Source organism: Canis lupus, chromosome 12 (genome assembly GCF_011100685.1).
Source record: "Canis lupus familiaris isolate Mischka breed German Shepherd chromosome 12, alternate assembly UU_Cfam_GSD_1.0, whole genome shotgun sequence".
Taxonomy (NCBI): domain Eukaryota; kingdom Metazoa; phylum Chordata; class Mammalia; order Carnivora; family Canidae; genus Canis; species Canis lupus.
Genome location: NC_049233.1, coordinates 13583003 through 13604312, shown reverse-complemented (window position 1 = coordinate 13604312; position 21310 = coordinate 13583003). Strand labels below are relative to the sequence as shown.

Below are 21310 nucleotides of genomic sequence, written 5' to 3'. Positions count from 1 at the left end.
AATTTTACTATCACTATCTTTTTCTAGTTTTGAAACCCAGGTTATACTAGCCTAAATAAATTAGTTGGGGAGTATCTATCTTTTTGTATTCTCTTGAAAAGTATCAAATTAGAATAATCTATTCTTTGCAATTTTGGTACAACATTACAGATGAGGTCAGGTTGTTTTGTTTTTGTTTATTTTGAGTTTTTTTGTGTTTTGGTTTTTTATTGCTGATTTAATTTCTTTCAAATTTATGGAACTATTCAGGTTTTTAGATTTTTTCTTAAGTCAGCTTTGGCCATTTGTATTTTTAAAGAAATTTATCCATTTCACTATAGTATCAACATATTTGGCTTAATATTTATCATGATGTTTTGTTATTACCTATGATATATTATAGGTAATTACCTTAGATCTGCTGTTCTAAACTAATTATCTTTATAGCTGAATCTAGTCTGCTCTTTAATTTTTATTCATCCATATTAATTATTTGTAAAATATACATAACTTAAAATTTACCACTTTATTTTTAACTGTACGGTTCTCTGGCATTAAGTACATTCACAATATGGTGCTACCATCATCACTATTTATTGTTTAGATTTTTCTTATCATCCCAGACAAACTCTCTACACAGTAAGCAAAAACTCTGCAATCCCTTTGTGTCCTCTATTTGACTTTATATCTCTATAAGTTTTCTTATTCCAGATTTGTCATTTTTGTCTGGCTTATTTTAGTTAAGACAGTGTTTTTAAAGTTCATTGGTGTAGGAGTATCTATCAGATCTTCTTTCTTTTTTATTGCTGAATAATATTTTACATGCATATATTTGTTCATTCGTTAATGGAGATTTTGGTTGTTGCTATTTTTTGACAATTCTGAATAATGTAACTATGATCATTGGTATACACATACTTGTTTGAATCCCTGTTTTCAATTTTCAATTCTTTGGGGGATACATACCCAGGAGTAGAATTGCTAGGTCAAATCCTAATCCTATGTTTAACATTTTCCAGAACAACCCAACTATTTTCCACAGTGGCTATTCCATTTTGCATTCTCTCCAGCAATGTACAGTGTTTCTAATTTCTCTGTATCCTAGCCAGCATTATCCATTTTGTTGATAATAGCCATTCTTCTGGGTGTGAAGTAGCATATCAATTTGGTTTTGATTTGCATTTCTCTAATTACTAATGATATTGAGGATCTTTTCATTTGCTGTTGGCTATTTGTATATTTTCATTGGAGACCTATCTATTCAAATATATTGCCCATTTTAAAATTGGGGTATTTTTCTTCATTGTTGTATTTCAAGAGTTTTATAAATATATTCTGGTTATTTATCTGATACATGATTTTCAAATATTTATTCCCATTCCGTGGGTTGTCTTTTCACTGTCTTGTCCTTTGATGTATAAAAGGTTTGTAACTGTGATGAATTCCAATATATTTATTTTTTCTTTTGTTGCCTGTAATTTCGGTGTCATAGTTAAGAAACCCTTGCCAAATCCAAGGTCATGAAGATTCCCCCCCCTGTTTTATTTTGAGAATTTTATAGTTTTAGCTTTTTAATTTAGGTCTTTGATCTATTTTGAGTTTATTTTTTTATATGGTACAAGGTAAGAGTCCAACTTCATTCTTTTACATATGGATATCATATTTCTCTGCATCAGTTGTTGAAAAGATTGTCCTTTCCAAATTGGGTGTTCCTGGTACCATTATCAAAAATTTTTGTACATAATATAGGATTTTATTTATGGGCTCTCTATTGTATTCCATTTGTATCCTCATGCCAGCATTGCATTTTTTTGTTCTTTCACTCATAGCCTTGCGTGAAATAGGCAAAGTGCCTTCTGTGGAGTATGGATTTGCTGAGATCACCCATACCAGATATCACTGACTTCATATTTGGTTTCTCAAATGACCTCCTTCCTTGCTTGGGGTCCCAGCATTCTTTGCTATATCTTGAATACAATTCTAGATGAAATCCAGATTATTGGCTACTATGAATATCTAGATGCCTTCAGAATAAATTTTGGCTCGAGGGCTCTCTTATCCAGTGGAACTGTATTTTCTCATCTTGTCAGCCTTCTGTTTTATCTCCTATACTGCTGCTTAAAGCAGGCTTTAAATGTAAGTTGTTAATATAGTATTGTGCATTTTCAAGTGTTCTTTACCAGGAAGGGATTCTCTGCACATCTAGTCCACCATATGAAAGTTCAGAAAATCACTATCAAGATCAGTAAGCCTTTCTTGACAATCTGCTTGTCTATAATTAGAAATGATAAATTATGACATTTATATAAATTTTTCTAAGCAACTTTTCATTTTAATTATATTACTTGCTTGGTTACATTGCATACTTTTATAATTTTCTAAACTGCTATTAATATGTTACTTTATTAGTACTTTGGACATGGTAACATGATTTTCTGACTGCCAATATTATGAAGTAGTTATTAATATTTTCCATTTGAAACAGTAAGTGCCCTTGAAAATGACTTCAGAGATCGACAAATAGCATAGCTAACACTGCATTTTCTATGGAAATTGTAGCTTGTATGAGAGAGATACAATTCTGTCTATAGAAAATTGTACAACCGCTGTTATTTGAGGAATAATTTGTACTTCATGATTGCCCAATTATGATAATCAATATCTTTCACTTTTTACCTTTCTTAGTTTTATAGCCTTTAATATTGGTATGTTTAAATTTTTTTTTTTTTTTTGGCAGGTTTTCCTTAGGTGATGCTAGGAGGCCTCTTCATGAAACAGCAGTTTTGGTAGAAGATGTGGTACACACACAGTTAATTAATCTGGTAAGAGCATATATAAACCTATTTGGTTTTTCTCCATTTGCTTATACTGTTTTTAAACACTTGTTTTTAAAGATTGTATTTACATTTGGAACTCTTTCTTTTGTCTGCTGGATTGAAGTGTAATTTACATAAAATTTTACCACTCTAATTCAGTGACTTTTGAGAGCTGAATACTGTCCTGTGACTATGAACACCATCATGATATAGAACATTTTCATCATCCATAGAAGTTCTCTTGTGCCCCTAGGAAGTTAGTTCTTTCCCCCCTTCCCTGGCCTCTGGTAACACTGAATTGTTTTCTATCATTATATTAGTGCAGTTTTTCCAAAATACCTTTCAAAACTTTTCTGTGTTGTACTTTAGACTTTAGAAGAACTGCACAAATAGTACATAGAATTCTCAGATACTTTTATACTTCTCATCTTCCTCTGTTAACATCTTATCTAACCACAGTACAATGATCAAAAACAGGAAATAACGTTGGTAAAGTACTTTTAATGAAATTACCGAACTTACTTAATTTCCATCAGTTTTCTTTCTAATGTTTCTTTCCTGTTCTAGGAGCCAATCTGAGGTAACACATTGTACTTAGCTGTCTTGTCTTTGTACTCAGCCCCTTTCTAGGTTAGTTCCATCTTTCCTTGTCTCATGGCCTTGACACCTTTTTAAACATACTAGACAGCTGTTCTATAGAATGAACGCTCTTCTTTTTTTCAATCAGGCTGATGTTTTCTTATGATTAGAAGGTGGCTGTGAGTTTTTGCCAAGACTACCACAGAAGTGACGGGTCCTTCTCAGTGTATCAGACCAACACATGCACGTTCTTGATGTTTTATTTGTCATTTTAACCTGATAATAGTTGCTTTAAGGTGGTATATATGCTGAAATTTTTCTCTATAATGAAGTTACAAGTTTTTAAAATTTTGTTGTTAAGAAATATCTTGAAGGTATTTTGTGACTCTGTAAATATTTTCCCTCTCTAAAAATTTATGCATATTTATTTAACATTCATCAGTGGATCTTGTCTGAGGCCATTGTGACTGTAGTATTTACCTAATAGTGATTTTCTATTTCCTGCTTTCCTTTTATATTTTTTAATTGCAAATATTCCTAATGGAATACCTATCTTTATTCAGTTTTTAATGTATATTTGTATGGACTAGTGTGTATTTAAATTTTATTCTTAGAATCATTATGCAGTAATATTATTATTTATTTGTATTGCTCAACTTGTTATAGTGTTGGCCGTTAAGAACTCTTTCATGTCTTTTTCCCATTTGTCCATCAGGGTTTTGATCCTATGTCCTGTGTGTGTGTGTGTGTGTGTGTGTGTGTGTGTGTGTATATATATATATATATATATATATATATATATATCAGAGATATCATTCCTTTATAGTAATGATACAAATATAATTTTCTAGTGTGTGAATTATCTTTTGACTTTGTTTCTATGATTTTAAATTTTTTTAAGGATTTATTTTTATTTATTTGAGAGAGAGAGTGCATTCATGAGAGAGAGAACAAATGCATGCACAGAGGGAGAAGGAGAAGCAGACTCCCTGCTGAGCGGAGAGTCCGATAATGTAGGGCTCAGTCCCAGGATCCTGAGATCATGATCTGAGCTGAAGGCAGACACTTAACTGACTGAGCCACCCAGGTGCCCTTTTATGATTTTTTTTAGGTGTGCAAATATTTTTATTTTAACAGAGCCAAATATATATGAACCTTTTATTGTCTTATGATTTTGAAACATAGTTAGACTTTCTTTATACTGAATTCGAAGAGGAATTCACCCATGCTGCCTTCTGAATGGTTTTATTTTTAACATTTAGATCCTTAATTCATTTGTTAGTTTATTCTTGTTATCATGTGAGATGTGGATCTAATTTTACCTTTATGACTACCCAGTTATACCATCATCATTTATTAAAAAGTCCATACTTTCCCTAACGATTTGAAATGCCTCCTTTATCATATACTAAATAAACATTATTTGGGGTCCATTTATGATTTTATATTTATTACCAGTGCCTTATTTTTCTATACATATGATAATACATCTTATATAGGTGTATTGTAAAGATTGTTAGAACTAGACTCCTGGTAATTTTTCTTTCTTTGTGTTCCTGGTTATTCTTGTATGTATATTTTCTTATATGAATGTTAGTATAAGATTTTCTAGCTCTGTAAAATAGCTTTTTGGTATCTTTATTGCATGAATTTATAAATTAGTTTAGAGAGAACTACATCTTAAGATTGTTGACTCCATCTAAGAATAGGGAATGTCTTTACCTTTATTCAAAGCCACTTTTGTGTCTTTCATGAGTGTTTTAACGTTTTTTTTTCTATAGGCTTCACATATTTCTTATTAAATTTATTCCTATGTATTTGGTCTTTGTTCCTACTGCAACTGAAACTGAAATACAGGAATCTTTAGATTTGAAGAGCTGACCCAGCTCCAAGCAGGGTAAACCCAATGAAATGCATATTAAACTGCTGAATATAAAAGATATAAATCCTAAAAACACACAGATTCAATACCATAGGGGAACAATGACGGAAAGACAGTAGGATTTTCATTAGAAAACATGGAGAGTAGGTATAAAATGAGCCTCTTGTAGGCAGCAACATATAGATGGATCTTGTTTTTTTTATACATTCTGATACTCTGTGTCTTTTGATTGGCACATTTAATCCATTTACATTCAGAGTGATTATTAAGAGATACAAATTTAGTGCTATTGTGTTACCTGTAGAGTTGGTGTTTCTGGTGATGTTCTTTGGTCCTTTCTAGTCTTTGTTGCTTTTGGTCTTTTATCCCCCCACTCAGAGTCCCCTTAAAATTTCTTGCATGAACTCATCTAGGTTTTGTTTGTCTGGGAAACTCTTTTTTATCTCTCTTTCTATTTTGAATGACAGTCTTGCTGGATAAAGAATTCTTGGCTGCATATTTTTCCCATTAGCTCCTTGAATATTTCCTTCCACGCCTTTCTGGCTTGCCAACTCTCTGTGGACAAATCCTCAGCAAACCTGATCCCTTGTGGGTTAAGGATCCCTTTTCCCTTGCTGCGTTGGCAAGGGAGGTCAAACATTCACTATTTGCAAACAGAATAATTTATGTAGAAAACCTGAAAGGCTCCACCAAAAAATTGCTAAGAGTCATACATGAATTCAACAAATTTGCAGGATATAAAATCAATGTGCAAAAATCTGTTGCTTTTCTATAGACCAAAAATGAGCAGCAAGAGAAGGAATCAAGGAATTGATTTCCTTTGCAGTTGCACCAAAACAGTAAGATACCTAGGAATAAATTAACTAAGGAAGTAAAAGGTATATACTCTAAAAACTATAGAACACTTTTTTTCTTAGGAAAGAAATTAAAGAAGGCTTAACACAATGAATAAGCATCCTATGCTCATGGATTGGAAGAACAAACATTGATAAAATGTCTGTACTACCCAAAGCAATCTACATATTTAATGCAGTCTTCATCAAAATACCACCAGCATTTTTTACAGAATTAGAATGAATAATCCTAAAATTTGTGTGGAACCATAAAGGACCCCAAATAGCCAAAGCAATTCTAAAAAAGAAAAACAAAACTGGAGGCATCATGATTTTGGATTTCAAGCTATATTACAAAGCTGTAGTCATCAAGACAGTATGGTACTGGACAAAAACAGACATTTATTAGATCAATAGAATAGAATATATTACCCAGAAATGGACCTACAACTATATGGTCAACTAATCTTCAACAAAGCAGGAAAAAATATCCAGTGGAAAAAAAGACAGTCTCTTCAACAAATGATATTAGGAAGACATATAGCAACATGTAGAAGAATTAAACTGGACCACTTTCTTATGCCATACACAAAAATAAATTCAAAATGGATTAAAGAGCCAAATGTAAGACAGAAAACCATCAAAATCCTAGAGGAGAACACTGGCAGAAACCTCTTTGACCTCTTTGACCTCATCTGTGGCATTATCTTACTAGACATGTCACCACAGACAAGGGAAACAAGTAAAAATGAACTATTGGGACTTCATCAAGATAAAAAGCTTCTGCAAAGTGAAGGAAACAATCAACAAAACTAAAAGGCAGCCTACAGAATGGAAGAAGATATTTGCAAATACCATAAACTGATAAGAAAGGGGCAGAAGACATGAAGAGGCACTTTTCCAAAACAGACATCCAGATGGCTAACAGACACATAAGAAGATGCTCAACATTACTCATAATCAGGGAAATACAAATCAAAACCATGATGAGAAACCATCTTAACACCCGTCAGGATGGCTAAAATTAACAACACAAGAAACAACAGGTGTTGGTGTGGTTGCAGAGAAAGGGGAACACTTTTGCACTGTTGGTGGAGATGCAGACTGGTCCAGCCACTTTGAAGAACAGCATGGAGGTACCTCAAAATGTTAAAAACTGAACTACCATATGATCCAGCAGTTGCACTACTAGGTATTTATCCAAAGGATACAAATATACAGATTTAAAGGGATATATGCACCCTGATGTTTATAGCAGCATTATCAGCAATAGCCAAACTATGTGGTGTACACGATGGAATATTATTCAACCATCAAAAAGAATGAAAGCTTGCCATTTGAAATGACATGGATGGAGCTGCAATGTATTATGCTGAGTGAAGTAAGTCAGTCAGAAAAAGACAATGTATGAGCTCACCCATATGTGAAATTTAAGAAAGAAAATAGATAAACATATGGGAAGGGGGAAGAAAAAAAGAAAAGAGAGAAACAAGCCATAAGAAGCATAGAACAAACTGAGGGTTGATGGAGGGAGGTGGGTGAGGAGGGCTAGATGGGTGATAGGTAGTAAGAAGGCCACTTGTTATGCTGGGTATTTTTTTTTAAGATTTTATTTATTTATTCATGAGAGACACAGAGAGAGAAAGAGGCAGAGACAGGTAGAGGGAGAAGCAGGCTCCATTCAGGAAGCCCAATGTGGGATTCAATCCAAGGATTCCAGGGTCATGCCCTGAGCCAAAGGCAAACGCTCAACCGCTGAGCCATCCAGGCGTCCCTGCTGGGTGTTATATGTAAATGATGAATCACTGAATTCTACTTGAGAAACCAAACCAATACTGTACTGTATCTTAACTACCTAAAATTTAAATTAAAAAAATAATTAAAACAAAAGACAACATGGAGACCAGATGAGATGGCAGAAGTTTTAAAGTACTAGATATAGAATTTTCAGTTGGCAACTATTTTTCTGTCACTCCTGATTCACATGGCCTTCTTTCCTTTGTGCCTGTGTCTTTATGTGTTGTTCTGTCTTTAAAAACAAACAAAAAAGGGCGCCTGGGTGGCTCAGTGATTGAGCATCTGCCTTCGGCTCAGGTTGTGATCCTGGGGTCCTGGGATCGGGTCCCACATCGGGCTCCCTGCATGGAACCTGCTTCTCCCTCTGCCTGTCTCTCTGCCTCTCTCTCTGTGTCTCTCATGAATAAATAAATAAAATATTTAAAACAAACAAACAAACCAACAAAAGATCAGATATTTACTATTTAGTGTATTAAATCTATACATGCTGTTATCCTCACATCAAAGTATTGTAGCTTTCCCTTTATAAAGAGTCCTGTGTCTTTTAAAGCAATTAAGTTATTGAAGGAAGTATGTATAATTTTTTTTACGTTTACCCACGTTTACCATTTTCCATGCTCATCATTTGTTCTTACAGGTATGAGTTGCCATTTAAATAATTTCCCTCATACTGAAAATGATAATGTTTTTTAATAGTGCCAGTGATGAATTATCTTTAGTTTCTGCATCTGAACATATCTATTTTCACCTTTTCTTGTATCTTTTCTGTATGTGGAATTCTCACTGCTAATCTCTTCCTTTTAGCTATGCAAATGTGCTATTCCAGTGTTTCTCAGCATATCTTAGTTTCTGATGACAAATCAGCTGTTACTTATTTGTTTCCCTGTATGTAACATGTTGTCATTCTCTGGCTCATTTCAAGATTTTCTCTTTATTGTTGGATATTTGAAGCTTGGTGTATGGAGGGACTGACTTTCTTCATGTTTATCTTGCTTGCGAGTTTGCTGATCTTGTTAGATCTGGAAACTAATGTTTTCTGCCAATTTGCAGAAGTTTTTGGCCATTATTTTTTGTTTGTGTTTTTCATTCTTCGATTTCAGTCACATGTGTGCTGAACCATCTGTTATTTCACAAATCTCTGAGAGCCTCTAAATTTTTCTTCAAAAAATTTTCCCCTGTTTAGCTGTTACTTTTTTTTGGCTTTGTAGTTTCTACTGATTTCAAGGATTCTTTTGTAACTATATTCTACTATTTGGTCAATCTGATATATTTTTCATTTTAACAACAGTAACTTCTATTATGCTATTTGAAAATGTTTCTTTTTGGGCTATAATATCCCTTTTTGAATTATGGACACATGTTTATATTGTTCTTTTATTTCAAATTTAGAAGCTCCAAGTTAAATATAGAAGTTAATTGATGATGGTCATTACAATTATAAGAAAAATTTGCTTGTCTTTCATGAAGAAACTTACTATTACATATACATATAATGATCCATGTATTATTTGTATAATAATTATGATCTATGTTTGTGAGATTGACCCTGTCCAAATCTCACTAAATAAATATAAAGTGGAATGAGATATCTTACTAAAAGAAGGTCTTGCTTTGTTTTCTCTTTGCAGTATTCAAAGCATGTATTAGTGTGATTTCTTCAGCTGAAAAGAATAGAGAATTTTTTTTTAAAAGTTAGTCTTTTCTTAGCGTTGTATGTTTGCAGCCATTACAAAATGTGTATATCTATGTGTGTATGTGTTTTATGCCCTGTCATAATTATTTGTATATTAGTTTTTCTCTTTAATTCTTTTTTTTTTAAGATTTTATTTATTTATTCGTAAGAGGCACAGAGAGAGAGAGGCAGAGAAACAGGCAGGGGAGAAGTAGGCTCCTCACAGGGAGCATGATGTGGGACTTGATCCCCAAACCTGGAATCTGAGCTGAAGGCAGACGCTCAACTGCTGAGCCACCCAGGCATCCCTCTTTAATTCTTTTATTTCATGTTTATCGAGAAATAATTGACATGTAACATTGTGTAAGTTTAAAGTGTATGATAACATGATTTGCTTGTTTATATTGTGAAATGATTACCACATTAAGGTTAATTAAGACATCCATCACCTCACGTATTTAACATGAGTGATGAAAACATTTGTATCTACACTCGCAGCAACTCTCATGTATATAATACAGTATCATTAGCTATATTCACAATGTTGTACATTAGGTCCTCAGAACTGATACATCACATAATTGGAAGTTTATACTATACCGTTTGAACCACATTGTCCCATTTCTTCCACCCCTCAGCCACCAATGTACTCTCTGTGTCTGTGAGTTTGGGATTTTTTTAGATTCTGTTTATAATGAGATCATACAGTATGCTTTCTCTTTCTGACTTCTTTCACTTAAAATAATGCTCTCAAGGTTTGTTTTATGTTGTTGCAAATAATTGCAGGGACTGCAGGGCTTTTTTTTGTGTAGCCAAATAATAGTCCATTACACATGTACATGCACACATGTGCCACATTTTCTTCATCCATTCACCCATGATCCACATCTGGGTGTTTTTTATGTCTTGACTATTGCAAATAAAGCTGTAATGTATATTGGGTAGATATCTTTTCAAAGACTTTATTTCCTTTGGGATATACACCCAGAAGTAGGATTGATGGCTTTTGTGTAAGTAATTTTTTTATTTTTTTGAGAAATTTTCATACTGTTTTCCATAGTGGCTGTATCAATTTACTTTCCTACCAATAGCACACAAAAGGTTGCTTTTCTCCATATCCTCGCCAGCATTTATAGTCTCATATGTTGTTAACAGTCATTCTAGCATGGATGAGATGATATCTTATTATGGTTTTGATTTGCATTTCTTTGGTGATAAGTGATGTTGAGCACTTTTTCCATGTCTTGTAGCCATTTGTGTATCTTCTTTGGGAAAAAATCTATTCAGGTCCATCCCCAATTTTAAGTTTGCCAACCTTTTCATTTTATGTTTTATTTGATAATTATTAAGTCTCAAGAAGGAAAACAGAGAGGATATTATAGTTTCCAATTTGAATGTCCAAGTGTAGAAAAACAACTAGTCTGAGACCCAAGCTTAAGTGCTGGGGTTGGAACCAGGATTGAGGCCTCCTGAACCCTATTCTATACAATTTTTTTAAAAGAATTATTCTTTTTTTACTATGGGATTGTATGATATCCCTGAATATTGTGGATATTGATATCTTATCAGATATATGGCTTACAGATATTTTCTCCCATTCCATAGGATGCCTTTTCATTTTATTGATTGTGACTTTTGCTCTGCAACAGCTTTTTAATTTGATGTATTCTCAGTCGTTTATTTTTTGCTGTGCTTTTAGTGTCATATCCAAAATATTATTGCCCAGACCATTATCAGGAGCCTTTTATCTAAGTTTTTCTTCTAAGAGTTATATGGTTTCAGATCTTACATTTAAGTCTTTATTCCATTCTGAGTTAATTTTTGTGAGAAGTGTAAGATAGAGGTCTAGTTTCATTCTTTCACAGGTAGTATCCAGTTTTCCAGTACCATCTATTGAAGAGACTGTTTTCTCCATTGAATATTCTTGGCTTCCTTATGAAATATTAGTTCATTGTGTATGCATAGGTATATTTCTAGGATCTTAATTCTATGTCATTTATCTTTGTATCCATTTTTATGTCAGTACCATGCTGTTTTTATTACTATAGCTTTGTAGTGTAGTTCAAAATCAGGCTTTGATTTTTTTTTTTTCTCTCAAGATTGCTTTAGTTATTCAGGGTCTTTTGTGGTTCCATATAAAATTTAGCATTGTTTTTTCTATTTTTTGTGAAAAATGCTCTTCGAATTTTTATAGGGATTTCATTGAGTCTATAGAAGGGTTTGAGTAATATGGACATTTAAATAATATTAATTTTTCAATCCATAAGCATAAGATATCTTTCCATTTTTTTGTGTTCTCTACTTTCACCGATATCATACAATTTTCAATGTGGTGATATTTCACCTCACTGGTTAAATTTAAATGTTTTTTTTTTTTATGCTAGTGTAAATGTGATTCTTTTATTTCTCTTTCAAATAGCTCATTGCTAGTGTGCAGAAATGTAACTTATTTTTATTGACTTTTTATTCTGCAACTTGACTGAATTTACTGGCTTTAATGTTTTTTGGTGGATTCTTTATATTTTCTACATGTAACTTCATGTCATCTGCAAACAGACAAATTTTTATCTTCCTTTCCAATTTGAATACTTTCTATTTCTCTTTCTTGACTAATTTTTCTGGGTAGGGCTTCCAATAGTATATTGAATAAGAGTGGTAAGAATGAGCACCCTGGTCTTGATCATGATCTTAAAAGAAAAACATTTAATCTTTTGCTTGATATTAACTATTAGTTTGTCATATATGACCTTTATTATATTGAGTTATATTTCTTCTTTTCATAATCTGTTTAGAATTATCTTAAAAGGGTGTTTAATTTTGTGAAATGTTTTTTCTTGCATCTATTATGAACGTAGGCATTTGTTGCTAAAATCTGCCTTCTCAGGACAGGTTTTGCTACATCCCAAAAGCTTTGGTATGTGATTTTTTTTTGTCTCAAGCTAGTTTCTGTCTTCACTTTTGATTTCTTCTTTGATCTATTAATTATTCAGAAGAGTGCCGTTTAATTTCTGCATATTTGAGAATTTTCCAGTTTTCCTCCTGTTATTGATTTCTAGTTCCTTACCACTAGGATCAGAAAAAAAACACTTGATTTATGATTTCTGTCTGTAGACAGAAATGTTTCCTGCCTGGTTCTTGTGCCAGCAGGACTCCTTGAGACAACAGCCGGGAAGTATGGGAGCCCAGTTATAGGGCCCTTTCAGAATCTACAGAAAGATCAAGTTTGGTGGTCTTACCTACAGAGGTTTCTGGGCAGTGGTCAAGGGGATTGGAATCATGCACAGACCATTTCAAGTTCCACAGCTGGGACTGAGCTGTGTCTTTACTACCTGAAGCACAGCTGGGCATAACTCCTCCTAGGTCCTTTGGTGTTTGATGCAGGTGATGGTACCATGGCTACACGGGGGTGTAGCCTAGTCTTCAGGGGTACAGGATTGTTTCTGAGTTTGTAGCCAGTACCACAGTCAGCAGATCACTTGCAAAACAGTTCTCCTTGGCCTTGGACTACACTGGAATTTCACAATCTCCTGCCTGGGTCCTAAAGTACACATATGGCCCTTTTGTCTGTGGATGGTGGCCACGTTGTTGAGGGTGAATGCAAGCCTGGGAGCTCTTAATTGGCCATCCCCTCATTTAATTTTTTAATTTAACATCATTCCCCTCATTTAATTATTTGAATATATGTATAATAACTCCTTTAGTTTTTATCTTCTAAATTCAAGATATGGATCATATTGAAATCCATTTCCATTGACACCTCTAATTACTCAGTTATCCTTTTGTTTCTTTGCATCTCTAGTAATTTTGGTTTTAAAAGTGGGTATTGTAGATGATATAGTGTTATGACTCCTCTGAAAATATTGGTTGTTTTTCATTAAGTTGGCAGGTAACTTGCCTGGACATAAAATGTAAACTCTGCCATGTGGTGAGCCAACTCCCATTTCTGCTAAGTCCTTACAACTTCCTTCTACTGCTTTCTTGGCTTCATCTTTTCTGCATTTCCTATGAGCTTGTGCATTTTAGCACATTCATTTCAGCTTTTCAAAGGAAAGGAAAACATAATAAGAAAAAGTTGTTTAAATATTGATACTTCCTTACCTTAGAGTATAATGCAGCCACTACACATTTTGATGCATTATGTTTTCTTACTAGTTTGATTTTTTTAATATACTTCAAAGATATTTGAATATTTGAAGTATATTACTCTTTACATATGGCAAAATCCATTTGCCATTTGAAATTATTTTTTTCTTGTTGTTCAGCTCTATGTGTTTTGACAAATGCAGTCTTTTTTATTTTTTTAAGATTTTATTTATTCATTCATAGAGACACAGAGAGAGAGGCAGAGACACAGGCAGAGGGAGAAGCAGGCTCCATGCAGGGAGCCCAACGTGGGACTCCATCCCGGGTCTCCAGGATCACACCCCGACTGTAGGCAGCACTAAACCGCTGTGCCACCAGGGCTGCCCAATGACAAATGCAGTCTTATAGCTACCACAACAATCAAGGTTCTAAACAGTTACGTCATTTCCCCCCAGATTCCCTTGTTTTACCCATTTGTATTCAAACTCTTCCTCTTTACCCCAACCCACTGCATCCTTGAGGTCTCCATTAACCTTCATTGGAGCAGAATGAGAGAGCTTCTCATTACTTTTTGTGCGTGCCTCATAATCAGACTTAAATTTACACTGTTTTTGTGTCCAGCATAGGAGTTATTAATGCAAAATAAAACCCATGAAATTCACTGCCAGATTTTTGTATTTCAGGTTCTCATATCCTTCTCAGATCTGCCACCTACCATTAATACTCAGAATTCTCAGGTAGCTGCCACATGCACTATATCCAGGGTTTTTATTGTAATCGTTGAGAGAAGCAGTACAGAGTGTGCTTACTCCACTGTAACTGACTAGATATTTTATTTCAATCATTTTCCTAAATATTGTTGTATTACTTGATTCAGTGAATCCACTTTCTTTTTTATTTAAAAGGTTTTGTTGAGACATAATTGATTTATAATATTAGTTTCAGTGATGTAACCCAATGGTTCAGTATTTGTATATATTGCAAAGTGATCACCACAATCATGAATTTCTCTTATTTTCTTGCCTCTTTTTTCCCCTCTTTGCATCAGAATCTTGGTACGTTTTTATCATAGCATATTTGTTCCACAGTGTTACCTAAGAATTCCTATTTCTGATATTGATTTAAGTAAAAGTATATTATTTCCAAGTAGGGATTCATTTGCAATTCAGTAGTTTATTAATTCCAGATTTAAGTTTATCAATTAAAGAAGAGCTTGGTTGGTTGGTTATCTTTGATGGTAGCCTCCTGATATTCTTGAATTTTAAACATCTATTTCTCTTAGTTTTAACCTGCATGTCAAAGACCTCTTTTGTTAGATTTTAAAATAATATTTATTTATTGTTTGAAAGCTACCACATTATGTTTTGATTTCACTTGGTGATAACTGGTTGCAGCTCAAGCGTGCATAGGGCTGTTTTATATAGATAAGTCTTTAAGAATTGCTTTTCAGAAATCTGTGGTGTTCTCAATGTTGCAGTGTCCTTTCGGATCCAGTAGTCATGATATCTTAAAATATTCTTTATGTATTTACTGTTCCAATATGTGGGAATCCCTATGGGACTAAATCTTTTGCCATACAATCTGCAATGGTATGGAAGTGGTTATCAGTTGTCTTTTGCACATAAAAGTTATATTTTTAACAGTGTCCTAAAAACAAATGTGTAAATTAAGCCACCATTTAGTTTCTAAAGTGCCATATACTGTTTCAAACTATTTCTTGCTGTAATAGATCATGTATTCATTTTATATATTCATTAATTCAGTAAACCTTTATTGAATGACACTAATGTAGCTCTGATTCTGCTGATACAAAGTGAGTAAAAAATTAACTTTGCCTTTGGGGAATTAAGAGTTTTGTAATATATATGGACATATAGAAATTAAATTTAAAATCCAAAAGGAAGAGAATACACATTCTTCTCCAGTGCACATTCAACACTTTCTAAGACAAATGATATGTTAGGCCACAAAACAATTCTTAATAAATTTAAGGGGATTGAAATCATTTCAAGCATCTTTTCCAACCATAGTGGCATGAAACTAGGGATTAATTAGCTACATGAAGAAAACTGGAAAATTCACCAATATATGAAAATTAAACAACATGTTATTGAACAACCAATTTGTGGTAAGAACCTACCTAAAGAAATCAGAAAAGACTCAAACAACCTACCTTAATCCCTAATGGAACTAGAAAAAGAACAAACAAAATTAAAGTTAGTAGAAGGAAGGAAATAACAAAAATTGGATCAGAAATAAATGAAACAGACTAGGAAGACAAGAGAAAAAAATCAATGAAACTAAGAACTGGTTCTTTGAAAAGATAAACAAAATTGACAAACCTTTAGATTCACAAAGATAAAAAGAAGGCTCAAAATTACAAATGAAAGAGACATTACAACTGATACCACAGAAATATAAAGGATCATAAAAAACTACTATAATTATATGCTAAAAAAATGGACAAAATAAAGGAAATTGATAAATTCCTAGAAATATACAACCTACTGGGACTGCATCTTATGAAATAGAAAATCTGAACACATTCTAGTTACTATTAAGGAGATTGAATCAGTAATCAGAAATCTCCCAATAAATGAAAGTCCAGGACCAGATGGCTCCACTGGTCAATTCTACCAAACATTCAAAGAAGAATTAATGGCAGTCCTTCTCAAAGTCTTCCAAAAAATAGAAGAGGAAAGAATTGTCAAACTCATTTAACAAGGCCAGCATTACCCTAATACCAAATCCAGACAAGGAAGTTGCAAGAAAATTCCAGGCCAAACATCCCTGATTAATATAGGCTCAAACATCCTCAACAAAACATTAGCAACCAGCTCAACAATACATAAAAAGAATCATGCACCATGATCAAGAGATATTTATTCCAGCGATGCAAGGATGGTTCAGTATGCACAAATTAATTAGTGTGATACACCACATTAACAGAAAGAAGGAAAAAAATCATATCTCAGTAGATGCAGAAAAGGCATTTGACAAAATTCAACATCCATTTCTGATAAGAAACTCTCAATAAAGCACATATAGAGGGACTGGACTTCAATAGGTAATAAGGGCCATCTATGACAAAACCACAGCTAACATCATACTCAACAGTGAAAAGGGGGAAGTTTTTCATCTAAGATAAGGAAGGAGGCAAGGATGCTCTCTTTCACTACTTTTATTCAGCATAATATTGGAACTCTTAGAGTACTCAGGCAAGAAAAAGAAAAGGCATCCAGATAGGAAAGGAAGATGTAAAATTTCCACTATTTGCAAAGGACATGATGTTATATATAAAAAACTCGCAGATTTCATGAAAATATTGTTAAAACTAATAAATTCAGTAAAGTTGCAAGTCAACAAATTCAGTAAAGGATACAAAATTTAAAAACAAAAATCTTGTTTTTCTATACACTCATAATGTACTATCAAAAAGAGACGTTGAGATAAAAATGTCATTTGCAATTGCATCAAAAAGAATATAATTTCTAGGAATAAATTTAACCAAGGAGATGAAACACCTGTATAGTGAAAACTACAGGACATTAAGGAAAAAATTGAAGATGACACAAATAAATGGAAAGATATTCAATGCTCAGAGTTTGGAAGAACTAGTATTGGTAAAATGTCCATACTATCCAAAGCAGTGTATAGATTCAAGTCAATCCATATCAAAATTCCAATGGCATTTTTAATAAAAATAAAACAATTCTAAAATTCATATGAAATCACAAAAGACCTTGAATAGCCAAAGCGATCCTAATAAAGAAGAACAAAACTGGAGATATCACACTCTGTGATTTCAAACTGTTTTATAAAGCTATAATAAATAAAATAGTATGATATTGGAATAAAAGCAGACACATAGATTAATAGAATGGAGTAGAGATCCCAGAATAAACCTGTGCATATAAAGTCGATTAATTTTCAACAAAGCAGGCCTGAGTATACACTGGAGAAACAGCAGTCTGTTCAAAAATCGTGTTGGGATAATTGGACAATCACAAAAGAATGAGACTGGACTATTGTCTTATACCATATACAAAAATTAACTCAAAATGGATTTAAAAACTTGAACATAACACCTAAAACCATATAATTCCTAGAAGAAAACATAGGTAGTAATGTTCTTGACCTAGATCTCCATCATGATACTTTGAATCTGATACCAAAAGGTAAAGCAAAAATAAATAATTGGGGCCATATCAAACTATACATAGCTTCTGCACAGCAAAGGAAGCCATCAGCAAACTGAAAAGACAGTCTCCTGAATGGGAGAAAATATTTGGAAATCATATAGTTGCTAAGGCATTAATATCCCAAATATATTAGGAATTCATATAGTTCATAGGAAAACAATTTGATTAAAAAAATAGGCAGAAGATATGAATAGACATTTTTCCAATGAAGATTGCAGATGGCCAACAGGTACTAATCATTAGGAAAATACAGCTCAAAATCACAATGACTATTAGCTTACACCTGTTAAAACAGCCGTTATCAAAAAGACGAGAACACATGTTGGCAAGGATGTGGCAAAGGAAACTCTTGTGCACTGTTAGTAGGATTTACAAATTGGTACAACAACTATGGAAAACAGTGGAAATTTCTCAAAAAAAAAAAAAAAAACAAAACAAAACAAAAAATGAGAACTACATTTGATCCAGCAGTTCCACTCTTAGTATTACTATAAGAAAATAAAACACTAATTTAAAAGAAAAAAAACCCAGTAATTCAAAGAGATGTATATGCCCATGTTCATTATAGCACTATTTACAGTAGCCATCATACAGAAACAACAACCTAAGTGTCTGTTGATGGATGAATGGATAAACAAATTGTGATGTATATGCACAACGTAATATGATTCAGCCATATAAAAGAATGAGATCTTGCCATTTACATCTGCATGGGTTGACCTAGAGGTATTATAGTAGTGAAGTAAGTCAGACAAAGAAAGGCAAATACCATATGATCTCTCTTATATATAGAATCTAAAAACAAAAGCATAAAAGCCAGCTCACAGAGAAGAGGGTAGTGGTTGCTGGTAGTGTGGTGGGGGGTGTATGGTTGTGGAAAAACTGGTCTGCTCCTTTTCGTTTTTGTTTTTAGTTTAAGTAAATTGAGTAAAAAAATAATTTTAAAATACAATAGCTGATAATGCTAATATGTATAAAGAGTGATAGGGGTTTTGACAAGTGATATCTAACCGGGAGTTCTTCATGCATTTGTATATATATGTCTATGTAAAAATATATCTTAAGTCTTTTACAGGATTCAACGTATATTTATTGTATTAAATTGAGGAAAATAAGCATCAGAGTAGACATTATAAACTGTTACCTATGCATAGTGTAACATAGAAACATGTTTTATTTCACTTGGACTGTATTTTTAAAGATGTGAATTTAATTGCCAATATTTAAAAATTAGACTTCTACATAAAAATAGGATTTCTGGCTTCTCTTAAAACACTGAAATTGAAACATTAGATAACATAGGCCTGAATTTAGCAAGGAAGTCTTTGCTTGGTAGCTGCTTCCACCTGTGGACTATGCAAAGGCTGGTTTCACCAGACCAGCTTCATTTGCCTTAACCAGGAAAGTGTCCAGTATTGATGGAATTTCACAGCAATGTGTATCCATATTTGCCCTATTCCTTCCCAGTTTCAGTTCTCAAGAAACTGAATTTTGGAATAAAATTTTGCCATTTTAAGAGAAATTTTACTTCCTTTCAAAAGCTGTGGAAAGAGTTGTTACGTGTGTCACAAAATTCAGGAAGATGTTAAAGAACGTTGTTTCCTTTGTAGTTTACTTTTTTTTTTTTTTTAATCCATGCTACTTGGCCCTGTTAATGGAAGAGTGATGTATCAAAGGTAATACAAGAATTATAGAAGCAACAGGAAACATTTAGATCTTGTGATTGCCTATATAGAAGGGAGGAGGAGGAGTCCATCATCACAACTTCTGTTGTGCTGTGTCTCCTATCAGAAAGCACCTTTACCTACTAGGATAGTGAGCTAGGACTTCAGCAGCTAAATTGTTCTTTCTGCAACTGAAATCTAAAACCTAATAAAAGTTAAAGGGAAAGAAAAACATAGAAGTTCAATGCTATTGCCAATATCCCTTGGCTTTTAAAATATCTCTTCTGAACAATTATACATAAAAGAGTAGGCACACAGCTGGTATCTGTTCAAGCTGCCTAGCAATTCTTCAGTTATACAGATATTCTAAATCATGATAGGGGACTATAAAAAATCCAGAGTCTCCTTCAGTATAGAAAGTGTGTCAGTTGTCGGATTGTCTAAGAATTATCTGCAAAACATAGGGAAGTTCAGATTATATGTCCATACTCTCCAAAGGATTCTATTTCAGGAGGGTTTGGGTGGGGCTGAAGAGTTTGTAATTTTAGTGAGCACCCAAAATCTTTATAATCCAAGTAGTCCAAGAACCAGACTTGAGAAACCAGTCTACAGGCTGGTGGTTTATAACCGTGTCTGAGCAACAAAATTGCCAGTGCTTTTTAAAAGGCAAGGACATGATCTGAACTTTCAGACAACTTTCAGGTAGACAAGATGAAGCTACTCCTTGAAACTATTAAGTAACAATACAGTCTGACTGTAGATTAATGAATTTGTTTTCCCTTTACACTATAATGCACCTAAATGTTTTCTCTTTCAAAACAGATCTCCTTAAGGTACCATAAAATTCTTTCAGTAACGCTAGACATTACTCAAAGCATCATGTTTGTTTACCTGATTTTGGTATACCTTGATTATTAAAATAAGTAAAATTATTCAGAAACAAGTCTGATGGGTAGGGTGGTTGGTTATATTATCTCCCCCAAGGCAGTTAATAGTAGTTCTCAACTTGGAGTTCCCACTAAAGCCATCTTCTTTTAAAACAAAAACAAAAACCTGCAACTACTAGATGCTAATCTATATCTACTCAATCAAAAATACTGGGGGAAAAATATTCTGAGGTTGATCGCCCCTAAAAAAAAAGGCATCCCAGCTGACTTTGTTGAGGAGCTCTGGGTATGAGGCACTGTATTTTAAAGTATTTGTGTATGAGTTAGCCTCTTTGATGGAGCTTCTTAAAGATGTGTACTTGTAGGCCTATGCCTCTTCATGCTTAATATGCTTGGCAACAATTAAATGGAACAATAGCAACTTTGTATTAAAAAGTGATTGGAGGGATCCCTGGGTGGCGCAGTGGTTTAGCGCCTGCCTTTGGCCCAGGGCGCGATCCTGGAGACCTGGGATCGAATCCCACGTCGGGCTCCTGGTGCATGGAGCCTGCTTCTCCCTCTGCCTATGTCTCTGCCTCTCTCTCTCTCTCTCTGTGTGACTATCATAAATAAATAAAAATTTAAAAAAAAGATTTATTTAAAAAAAATAAAAATAAAAAAAAGTGATTGGAATAGTTGAAATGAATAACACATATGTGTGGACATGCACAATGCCCTTTTCTTCATTTTAGAGACATAGAGAAATAATAGAGGGCAATGATAGATATTGACTATTGGCAATTTTACATAATCCAGTGCAATACAAATTAGAAATTGTCACTGGAGAGAAGGTACTCAAAAGTCTTAATTTCCTTATTTTGTAAAATGACAATGCTAATAGTTACAGTGGCTATAGAGGGTCATAAAATTAGGTAAA

The 21310-nt window shown here is 33.5% G+C and overlaps 1 protein-coding gene across 11 annotated transcripts in view; it reads left to right on the top strand.

Annotated features, from left to right (window-relative positions):
- SUPT3H (SPT3 homolog, SAGA and STAGA complex component) overlaps positions 1-21310 on the top strand; it is a 530131-nt gene that overhangs the window by 277033 nt on the left and 231788 nt on the right. For all 11 annotated transcript variants that reach the window (XM_038554227.1, XM_038554225.1, XM_038554226.1 and 8 more), the window contains one exon: positions 2717-2801. In XM_038554227.1, coding sequence (XP_038410155.1) covers positions 2717-2801 — 85 coding nt within the window. Of the gene's footprint in view, positions 1-2716; positions 2802-21310 lie in introns of those variants that run through there.